The sequence below is a fragment of the Populus euphratica genome, unplaced genomic scaffold (assembly GCF_000495115.2).
Source record: "Populus euphratica unplaced genomic scaffold, PopEup_1.0 scaffold113.1, whole genome shotgun sequence".
Lineage (NCBI taxonomy): Eukaryota > Viridiplantae > Streptophyta > Magnoliopsida > Malpighiales > Salicaceae > Populus > Populus euphratica.
Window position 1 is genome coordinate 1 of NW_011499984.1, and position 12,143 is coordinate 12,143.

At 30.4% G+C, this 12,143-nt stretch overlaps 1 protein-coding gene across 1 annotated transcript in view; it reads right to left on the reverse strand.

The window, feature by feature from the left end:
* Positions 1-9: 9 nt before the first annotated feature.
* The window catches only part of LOC105139993 (probable leucine-rich repeat receptor-like protein kinase At1g35710), a gene marked incomplete at its 3' end in the record, with an annotated part of 18,166 nt that continues 6,032 nt past the window's right edge, over positions 10-12,143 (reverse strand). Inside the window, exon 2 of the mRNA XM_011046650.1 lies at positions 10-1,183. Within this exon, the coding sequence (XP_011044952.1) occupies positions 10-1,183 (1,174 nt within the window). The remainder of the gene's footprint in view (positions 1,184-12,143) is intronic.

Here is a 12,143-nt window from a genome sequence, read left to right on the forward strand (position 1 = left end):
TCAACATGCGAATCTCATTTCTAAAAGTTCCCAAATTCATAAGCTCGCCATCTCTTGATGGGTGAAGTTTCTTCACCGCAACCACCTGACCTGTTGGCAACATTGCTCGATAAACAATTCCATATCCCCCTTTCCCAATGCAGTTATTGAAGTTGAAATTATTAGTGGCCTGGATGATTTTTTCATGTAGGATCTCTTCCTCATGGCCACATACTACAAAACCGTGTGGACTTTGTCGCTCTCCTAAACAGGAAATTCTTTCTCTACGTTTCCGGTTGGGAAAGTATAAACACCCAACCATGATAGGTAGTAGAAGTAGACTGCCCAGGAGGGGAACAAGAATCAAAATGACAATTTTGTTGCTCTTTCTCTTAGCTACCTTGCTGCTGCTTGTAAGAAGTGTACAAGGCTTTAGGCCACTGGCATTTCCACAGAGACCGCTATTATTCATAAAAGCTTCAAATGGAGCTTCATTGAAGCCTTTGATTTTGGGGATAGGGCCCTCGAGTTCATTGTAGGAGATGTCTATAGTCGTCAAGCTCACCAAATCTACAAAAGCAGTTGGAATCAAACCGGAAAGTTTGTTGTGAGAGAGGTTCATCGTTTCTAACTGTTTCAATTGCCCAATTTGTGATGGTATCTCTCCTGCCAGTAGATTCCCACTGAGATCTAGATCTCCAAGAAAATGTAGGCTGCCTATCTCAGATGGGATGCTCCCTATGAACTTATTATGACTCAAGTTCAACTGTAATAAATTGGAGCACTGTCCCAGTTTTTTTGGGATTGATCCACCAAGATTATTAGAAGCTAAATTAAGGGCACGAAGTTGAGATAGCATTTGGATCTCAAAGGGAATGACACCAAAAAGATAGTTGTTATGAAGAGTAAGGTTGTACAATGCCTTCAACTGCCCCAATTCTTTTGGAATTGTCCCCTTTAGGAGATTTGACGAGAGATCAATCATTTGTAGCCCAGTCGCCTTTCCAAGCTCTGATGGTATCTCACCGGAGATATTATTGTTTGACAATTTTAGGCTCGCCAAGTTGTGAAAACCTCCCCATTTCCACGTAAGCTCACCATACAAATAATTGTGACTTAGGTCCACATAGTTCAAGTTTGGGTAGGGGCCAAAATCTTCAGAAATATTCCCTGTCAATTGGTTCCAGTCAAGCCTAAATCTAAAAAGACTAGTACAGTTTCGCAAGCTTTTAGGGATTGGGCCAGAAAAATGATTGTAGCCAGCTGAAAAATTTACAAGTAACCCACCAAGGCACAAGTCTCGTGGTAAATGGCCAGTGAAGTTGTTTGTAAACAATTGCAAAATCTCCAAATGTGTGAGATTATTCATCTCCGGGGGCAGAGAACCATGGAGATTATTGAAGGACAAGCTCAATCCAACAAGGGATTCGAGTTGTCCTATTTCCCGAGGAACAGATGCAGACAAATTATTTGTGCTCAGATCAAGTCGAGTGAGCATAGTCATGTTCCCAATAGAAGAAGGAATAGAACCAGAAAGTTTATTTTCCCAGAGATAGAGAAGGGATAAATTTCTTAAATTTCCAATAGAAAAAGGAATCCGACCAATTAAATTATTGTATGACAAGTCAAGGTTACTGAGAGACTGTAGTGATCCTATCTCAAGTGGAATATTGCCTGTGAAATGATTGTCACTCAAGTCTAATTGGGTGATTTTGGTCAGGTTATTAATGTGGAATGGAATAGTTCCATAGAGTGAATTGTTCCAGAGAATGAGTGTGAGAAGATTGGGGAAGGATGAGAAGCTGAAACTATGAATTGTACCTCTCAGACCAAAATGTGGAAGGCTGAAATCCGCGACCCTTCCAGAATTGTCACAAGTGATTCCAAGCCACTTGCAAGGGCTGCTACCAACCCAAGAAGACAGGACTGATTGGCTGTGGTTGTCATCAAGACTTGCTTTCCATTTTAGGAGAGCCTCCGATTCTTTATTACCTTCGGCAGCTACATATTTGGCAGCACCAAATGAAGTAGCGGAGGAATTAGGAGGAAAGGCAAAGAAAGAAGGAATTATGCACATTAGGAGGAGGAAAAAAAGGAGAAACATTGAGACTAGTTTCTGCAGTAAGGACATCGTGTATATGTTTTGCTATGGAAGATGAAGATCCTAGGCTCCAATGATAGGTATTTATAGAAAAAAGGAAATGGAATATTTATTGGAATTTTTAATTACAAAATTTCCTATTCATCTTTGTTCTTTATACGTCCACAACTGTGACATCAGTTTCAATGGGGTGGAAGATTTGGTAAATCCTGGGAAAATTCATTTCCAAGTCCTATAATTTCTAACGATGCTTAGTTGCAAGCTCGTTCGTTCAAAACCTTCACTTGTTCATCCTAGTAATTAGGGGTGATCTTTACGCAATTAGGGGTGATCTTTATGCAACTAGTCTTTGTCTTAGAATATTTAAAGACCAATTAATCACCATATACTAGATGGCAACTTATTTTTTCACGAAACGAAGACCTCGACATGATCCTTGCTCTGGAAAGGGTGGCCACAACGTTGTGCTCTTGCAAGGGTATGACAATGTGCTCTGCTCCTATCTTGGCTAGGAATTCTGCACATGAGTTAGCTTTTTTCAACGTGTGATGAATAGTGATATCCCACTCCTTAGTTAAAATTTCTCTAATATCCATAATAATTGCTCCAAGATGATGGTGTTGAGTATCATCATGGGCTAAGATGATGATCATCATTAAAGTAAAATCATAGATTAGTAAGAATATCAATCTATATATATCTTATCATAAACAAGATCTCTAATATCTCCATAATACTTATCTAGATCAAGAGGTTGCCTCCTATACTCTTACCTCTAAAAGGGGTTTTCAAAGCTTGCCATAGTTCCATGATCACTCTTCACGCTATCCCTTTAGATTATCACATATTCTAGTTGATTGGTTAATTCTGTAATCTATTTTTACATGTCTTTTGTCATTAATTTCTAAATATCTTTTTTTCATAGGGAAAAACTCCTTATCCCCTCATCCATGAACATGTCTAATTATATGAACTCTTCAAGCCATTAGCTAAATTGCATTAAAAATATATTTTTTTGTGAATTTTGTATTTTGTACTTTTTAAAATTATATTGAGAAACAACGTTAAAATCAGGTGATGAAAATAAAAACGAGTATGTTGTCATGGATATAATAATTTAATTTAAATGCAAAGTAAACAACTTCGCAGTAGTTGGATTCAATTAATCAAACTATCATATAATACAAATTAACCTGTTTTTATACTTTGAATAGAATTCCTCTCTCACATAATTATGTTCACACTATCAATTTGTTGTAGTAAACGAAGCAATGATTTATTAATTAGCTGCTTCCATGAAACAACGTATCACTAAAAACAACTCCTAAATGATTTATAAATAAGCTTCACGGGCAACACTTTCAATTTTCATTCCTTCCTGGAAATCTCCTCGCAAGCTGGACTCTAACTTATGATTTTTTAAAACCAAATAAGGGACTAAATTAAGAAACCATAAGAATATTGAGACTTTGCTCTTTTAAATAAGCTCATAAGGTGTGCATATAGTCTAAGCAGCCACATATATTTCGTCTTTCAGTACCTCGTAACCACAGCGAAGGCTCTATTTAATTCCAGGCATACCGGTTTCTGTGTTATTCTATTCCAACTTGAGTTTTAACTATTACTTCATTGTATTGACCGAGTGACTGGTGTGGATTTTAAAATTATCAAAGAATTATTATATGCTATGGAAATTCCATTTCTTTCACCTGCATTTGAATATAAACAATTGCATTGACCGATAGACGCTTGGATGAGAAAGCAGGACCCTTTTCCAAGAGAAAAACAAGTCCCGACTCGGGTCAATTAACCTATTAAACCGCAAACCAAGTCATGGGCTAAGATGAATTTAATAAATTATTGTTTTAGATTTGTTTTACCTAAATACATGACTAAAATTTAAGAAAAGAAAGTCACCATGAAGGACCTCAAAAAAAAAAAAAAACTGCCAATGTTATATAAAAGAATGCTCAATCCTTTTTTTTTTTTAAATCAAACGGGCTTTAATCAAATAATACCCTAAATGTTTTTAGCAATCAAATAATTATTTAAAAAGAAACAGCACAAAATGACCTTATAAGCTTGTTTGGCTGTTTTTCTACCCCTTTTTTTTCAAGCTGCTATTTAATTATATATTCTAGATTTAAACTTTATCTATATAAGAAATGACCTCTTAAGATTTTTTTTTGCTATCAAATTATATAACAAGAAATCTTAACTAGCCTATTTGTTTTTGTTGTAGTAGATTCATTTTTTTTCTAAGTTTGTTTATTTTTTTTGTTATATCACTGTATTTTGCTTTGACTATTAGTTTTATGATTTTTTTTAATATATTCTCGATGATTATAAAAAAAAAAAACTACATAAAGGGTTAAAAAAAACTTGACAATTTAATAAAAAAAAAGTTATGATCTAATATAAACAATCAATGGTATCTCATAATAATAATCTCAAATTAGTTTTGGGCCAATCTATTTGAATGGATTCACTGAAGTGTAAAATGTAGAGAAACTTAAGGAAAAAGAAAAAAAAAGAAGCAAAACGAAGTCAGTCGTGTGAGTCTGCATGCCTTACCCATAATGAAAGAAGAGGCTCGACATGCGCGCACCAGGCCTCAAATCTTTTTTATTCATTCTAGAAGGAGAAAAATATGGTTTTTATATATATATATATATATTTTAGTACCTTATTTGGTTAGTTAATTTTAAAAATCAAAAGTTAGAGTCCAACTTATGAGGTGATTTCCAAGAAGGAATTAAGTAATAAGCTAAAGGGTATTGGTAATTTACTATTTTTCCACACTTAATATATTTTGGATTATAACAGTAATCCACGAAATATTCTTTTTTTAATATTTTTTGTTTTTTTCCATTTTTTTCAACTTTTCCCCTTTTTTTAAATTATTTTTTTCAACTTTCCCCTCTTTTTTTCCATTTATTTTTACTAAAATTATTTTTTTTGATTTTATTTTTTTAATATTGAGCAAGTTGAAATTTTTATTTTGTAATTTTTTCCCTTCAAAATACTGTGGATTGCTATGGTTGTTTGTCACATGGTTTTTCTATTTTATTTTTTATTTTTTCAAAATTCTATTTGTTGATTTTATTTTTTGAATATTGACCTGATTAAAAATTTAGTTTTATAATTTTTTTCTTTAAAACATTATTGATTGTTATAGTGTTTCTCCACATGGTTTTTTTTTTTTTGTTGTTTTTTGATGATTTTTTTTTGAAATTATCTTTTATAAGTTTATTTTTTTATTATTGAGCTGATTAAAAATTATAGTTACAATATGTGAGAAAACATTGTAACTTTCCTCTCAAATTAATGTGAATTGCCATAATATTTTTTTGTACATGATTTTTTTCCAGTTTTTTTTGTGTTTTCTTTTTTTATAATATTTTTTTAAATTATCTTTGTCAATTTTATTTTTTTAATATTGAGCTGGTTGAAAATTACAATTACAAGTCATTACAAATAAGACTAAATCATGTGGGGAAGCACTGTAGTTTTCATCATAAAATATTGTGAATTGCTACAATGTTTACAACATGGTTTTTTCCCCCTATTTTCCCTTTTTTTTCTAAAATTATCTCTATCAATTTTATTTTTTTAATATTAAGCTTATTGGTAATTTAGCTTTGTCGATTTGTTTTTTAATATTGAGTTGGTTAAGAATTATAATTACGATAAAGCTAAATCATATGAGAAAAATATTGTAGTTTTTCTCACAAAACACTGTGAATTGCTATAGTATTTCTCTAAATTATTTTTTTTTATGATTTTTTCTAAAATTATCTTTGTCAATTTTATTAGAGAAAGCAATGTAGTTTTCTTCACAAAATATTATCAATTACTACAACATTTTTCCTCATGGGTTTTTTTACCTTCCAAAATTATCTTTGTTGTTTTTTTTTAATATTAAATTGGTAGAGAATTTAGCAGAAAAACTAAATAATATGGCAAAAATATTGTATCTTTCCTCACAAAATACTATGGATTGCTATAAATTATTTTGTTCAGTCTCTATGTTTTTTATCACTAACACAACTTTTTTTTCCGTCATAAAATATTGGCTCCATGATACTTTTAGTTTTTATTACTTATCTAGCATTAGTTCATAATTATAATACTATCAAGTATATTTATTTTATAAACTCACAGCAGTGTGTAGGTATACCATCTTGTGAAACTCTATAGGCCAATGGGAAGAGGACAATCTTCAAGGTAAAAATCATTTAGTGATGTGTAGTTTCATGGAAGCATCTTATTAAGAAAACATTGTTTTCGTGTACCATAAAAAATAGTGTGGTGTTATATGATAGTTTGATTAATTGAATCCAACAACTACAAAGGGTGTAAGAAAATGCTTTAAAAAAAAAATATCAAAGTCAACCCAAGTTACGCAAACCTTAAAAAAATAAAAAAGTAAGATTTTTAACAAAGCAAATATTGAATGACAAAATTAAGGGAAAAAACATTAATAGAAAAAAAAACAATGCAAAACAAAATAGATAGCAATTAAAAAAATAAGGACCAAATTCCACATAAAAACCAACTGAAATTAAATGTTAAAGGAAATTTTAAATGAAATTAAAAGTTTAGGGATGAAATTAAAAAAAAACTTACAAAATCAAATAGCCATGGATGAAATCAAAAATAAAATTCAATTAGAAATAATCAATGTAAATAAATTAAATGCAATTAAGAGAAGAGTGACTGAATCAAAAGAAAAAAGAAATGGAATGGTTGGTATAATTTTTTGCATGGTGAGCATGTAATCCGAGGAAGAAAAGGAAGGAAAAGAAAAAAAGAAAAGTCAATCGATGCCAAACCATATCTTACACCTGTACACGTGCCATTCGGGAAGGAAGAGGACGCTGAGATGTATTAAATGATGTGTGGAAGCCTGATTTCAACTATCGTAGTTAGCCGCATGAGCGTTAACAGGTTTTTTTACGTGCAAAAACCAAAAATCTATCAATGACCAAATAATAATAACAAAAAACACCCTTATAAAATTACAATCAAGCCTTTGAATCCAAGGCTAACAAATTGCATAGTAAAGGCAACTGTGCAATTCAACTGTTCATGGCAAAACTAAAATTACCATAAAGCTCCTTAATCAAAGGTTTTGATTGTTCACTCTCTAAAGACAACATCATAATTACACTATTATTAGGGAAAAAAGATTGTATTATCCCCAAATAAATCAAGAATGACAAAATTGGTCATGTGCAAAAACCACCTTACCCATCAAGCAAAGCTTTAAAAATTATAGAATAAAGGGTAAAAGGATAATTTTACTATAGCTCAAGAGACATTTCACCGTAGATGTGCTACTATAAAAAACCTATGTAGTCTAGTTTTCAAACTAATTATCATGCTTGGGAAGAATTTTGTAAAAAGTTTAAGAATAAGCTGATTTATATTATATGATAGTTTGATTAATTGAATCTAACTACTAAAAAGTTGTTTACTTTACATTTTGTTTAAAATTAGAATATTCCTAGTTAGATGGTTGTGTTACGCCGCAGATCAATTTTTTTGACATAAAAAATATTAAAAAAATGCTAAAACCTAAAAGCATTGGGTTTCTTTGCAAAGTTAGACACATAAGTTTTTGATTTGACTATAATACCTGACCCAAGAGTAATATTTTTAATATTAAAAATAATATTAAACTTGTCTGACCTATATTCTTATTGTTTTTATCTCTTAAAATCAAATTTATAGTTTTTCTTCAATAGTAATAATATATTTTTTAAATTTATTAATAGTAATAACAATAATAATAATTATAAACTTGGGTCCGACACTCAACTCCAAGTTTTGGGGCTTGGTCCCCTTAATAATAATAAAAATAATAATATTTATAATATTAAACTTTTCTGATCCTAGTTCTTATAGTTTTTAATCCCTTCAAATCAAATTTATGGTTTTTCTTTAATAGTAATAATATATATTTTTAAAATTTAATAATAACAAAAATAACAGCAATATTAAGAATAAGAATAACACTAATAATCATAACAACAACAACAACAATAACAATAATTTTTAATTCTACCTTTCAAATCAAGTCTATAGTTATTTTTTAATAGTAATATTTTTTTAAATTTTTTTTAATAATTATATTAATAATAATAATAAAAATAATAATATTTATAATATTAATATTAATATTAAACATGTCTTACCCAAGTTCTTATAGTTTTTAATTTTACCCTTCAAATCAAATCTATGGTTGTTTTTCAACATTAATAATATATTTTTTAAAAATTTATTAATTATTATATTAATAATATTCATTATAATAAAAATAATAATATTTATAATACAAATAATAATATTTTTAATATTAATAATAATGTTAAACTTGTTTGATCCAATTTTAAATGGGTCTTGCTACAACGCTAGATCCAAGAGTTTTGAGTCTGATTGCAACGCCAAATCCAAAAGCCTTGGATGTAACTGCAAGGTGGTATTATAAAAGTGTGATAACTAAATAGAGAAAAATTAATATTAAAGAATAAAATTAAACAAAAAAAATAATTGAAAAGGAAAAAACAAAACAAAACATTATTCTAATGAATAGTATTTTCTGAAGAGGGGTACAATAAAACTCCCTCATAAAATCATGATAATTTAATAAAAAGATGACTCTAAAGCATAAAGAAATAAAAAAAAAATACACAAAAAAACCTATAAGAAAAGCATTCACTTTTCACTATGACAACGAAAAATTAATGTATTTTTAGTAAAGAGTAGTAGATAGATGGCCCGCACTTAGTTGCTAGGATCCATTCATTGAATTCTTTCAATTCATTTAACTAATTGGTCATTAATTAAAGCATATAAGAGCTCAATTATGAAAAATAAGGATGAATTTTTTTTGCTACAAAGCATATCCTAGGTGTTCCAGTATATATATATATATATTCTGAATGTCATGCTTCAAAGGAAAGAGGAATAATGGCAAATTAAAAACGTGAATTTGGATATCATTTCTGTTTTTGTTGTAAAAATATTAAAATACCAACATTGGTTGTCATCAAAGATTTTCAAAAGCAAACAAAGTGTCTTTAAGAAAATTGGATTCTAACCGTTTGATTAGTGGGTTCAAATGATAATCCTTGAAAACTGTGTTATAACTTGGATTTAAGAATTTTTTTGTTTTCATGATGCGTAGCCATGTTTTTAAAGATTTTATAGTTTTTTTTGTCTTAAATTAATTTTTATTTTTTATTTTTGAATTTTTTTAATATACTAATATAAAAAATAATTTTTAAAAATAAAAAAAATATTATTTTAATACATTTCTAAAAATAATTATTTTAAAAAACAACAACTATATCAAATCTTATCCATTTGAACACATTTTTGTCTGCGTTTCAAAATTATTATTATTATTATTATTATTTTTGAAATGCATAATTTTTTTATATTTGTTTGGGCTTGAACTGCAGTTTAGTGTATAAACAAAAGGGGACTCAGAGGCCTGCTCGCCCCTTCAAAATTTTAATCGGGCATCAACACTTTAATTGTATGAAACAATAACTGATGTGGCACAGCTCTTTACATTATACTGTTTGAAATAATGCAATGTAATGGTCTTCGTTGTTCCTAAAAGTGCAATTATTTTTTTTACAAAAAATATACAAGTCGTGTCTATAAACAAATCACATGTTTTAGGAAATTGTCACTCAACAAATCTTAACAAGTTTCATTTCGTTCATAAAATAATAATAATAATTAAGTTTTAAGGTAACAAACCACATTTTTAATAGCTAGGTCAATAAATCGAGTTTTTACTATATCTGTATTTATTTATTGATATAAAAAGTTATATATTCATCATATTTTAAATATTCATATAAAATAATACATAGAAATGAGAGAAAGAGCGCGTAATAAGATTTCAAGTCTAATTTAATAATATCTGTAAATCATTTATATTTAATATAATTATTAAAAAAAAACTCACTTATTCAAATTGATTTACATTCATATTCAAAAACTTTTTTTTTATTAATTGACTCATTTATTTACCAATTTTTTTTAAAAAAATTATATTCTTCCTTTTAAAATATCTTGATTCAGTTATTTCTGTATCTTTTTATTCTTTTCTTTAAAGAATTCTATATAAATTCATGAAAATAAATAGTTAAATCAGATGTCGAAGTAGATTTGTTCTAAAATAAGATTTTTGAAAACAAAGATCTTGAAAAATATATTTTAACATAATGGTTTAAAAAGAACATAATAAAAGTTTGTAGGAATATATTAGATTAGAGTAGAGTGGTGTTTGTTGTTGGGGTTAAAAATTTGAAAGGAAGTTTTATGATTTTTAGTTTTTTTTTGTTAAATATTTTTTATTTATATTTAGATTGTTTTAATTTCATCATATAAAAAATAATTTTTTTTAAAATAAAAATATATTATTTTTATATATTTTTAAAAATAAAAAAACATTTAAAAAACCATAGCAGCCGGTACTAGAAGAAAAGCTAAGCAAAAATCCTTGATGAGGTAATAAAAAAACATTTAAAAAACCATAGCAGGCGATACTAGAAGAAAAGCTAGGCAAAAATCCTTGACGAGGCAGATCATTAGTGGCTACTAATACCGGAGAAATGACACCTACTCGTCTCAGCCTATACAAGACTGTTGTTGTCCATCGCTACTGAATTCTATGCAGTGTGCTTTTCGTTAGCGTATCCTCACGCCTAGAGTTAAACCATGATCTGTCCATCGTCAAAGTTATGAAACTCCCCCATGTTGGTCCCAACGTGACTAGAGTCCATCTCAGCCACTGTTTTGTCTTCTTCACCCTGCATTGTTCATTGTCAAGGTCTCTATCAAAGACATCAATTCTGCCTCCTCTAAGGCAGCAAAGCCGCACCAAATCTTCACAGATTTGTCTTGCCATTTGACCAAGTCTTCCTCAACTTTGTCGCTGAATTTTGCTTCCACCACCCTGTACATTCCTTCATCAAGATGCACAAAATCCCCCAAGTTCTGCCCTCCACAAGGCAGCAAGGCTAGACAACGTTCTCACCGATATACTAGCCCATGACGATTGAATTCCATCTCGGTCATCAAGTAAACGTATAAGATTTACGTATGCCATATCCCCAACACCATCTTCCATAATGTCAGCGTCAAGTTTTTCCCTTCTTGGGCAACAATCCCACACAAAGTAATTTCCATCGCAAGAGAAAAACAGTGTAAATTCAGTTTCAAACCCTTACCAATTTGCCTTCTCGTCTGACCTTCCATTGTCAACAGCAAGTTTGGGCTCTTTTCCACTAAATTGCTTCTTTCATTTCACTCCAACCTTCCAATTTAGGCTTTGACGAAAACTTAGAAACTCCCAGCAGTCCCTTCGCTGGCCCCTGTTCTCAAGTCTGCCATTCCCTCGACAGTTTCGATGGCTGAATCAGCACCCATTTTGATCTGATCCCTTTGTCATCACTTTGCTTCACTCATAGATTAGTTAAGCCACCAAACTTCGCAGGCCTTTGAACACCAACACTGCCCAAAAAAGCTAGCAAGTTTTCCCCAAAAAGGCTTCAAACAAATCAGCCTTTCGATCTGCCCCATAGACTCTCTATTGTCTATGCTATGAAATAGCCCATTGTTTCGTCATGAATGTGAATTGTGCTCTGTCTTCAAGTTTCTGCTATTGGAAGCAGCAATGCTTCTCCCAAATTAGTCCCGTCAATTTTTCTAGAGAAACAACAACATTCTCGTCGCTGAACATTGCGATGAAATCTGCCCATCCATCCGCAAAAACAGTAGCCCTCCCAAATCAGTCCGTTAATTTGGCAGCAGAATCATTCTTGTTGTCCTGCCAAGAAAACAACTGCACTTTGATACCAAATTGTCATAGGGTAATTTTTTTTGCTACGCGAATAAACTCATGCAGCAGCCTAGTGCCTCACTAGACTCAGCCTTTTCTTGCCAATCTCACTCGTGTTTGCCTAGTAACTAAGCAAGCAGAATACATAAGTAGAATAAAATAATCAAAATACACAACAAGCTTTACAGGAACTCTTTC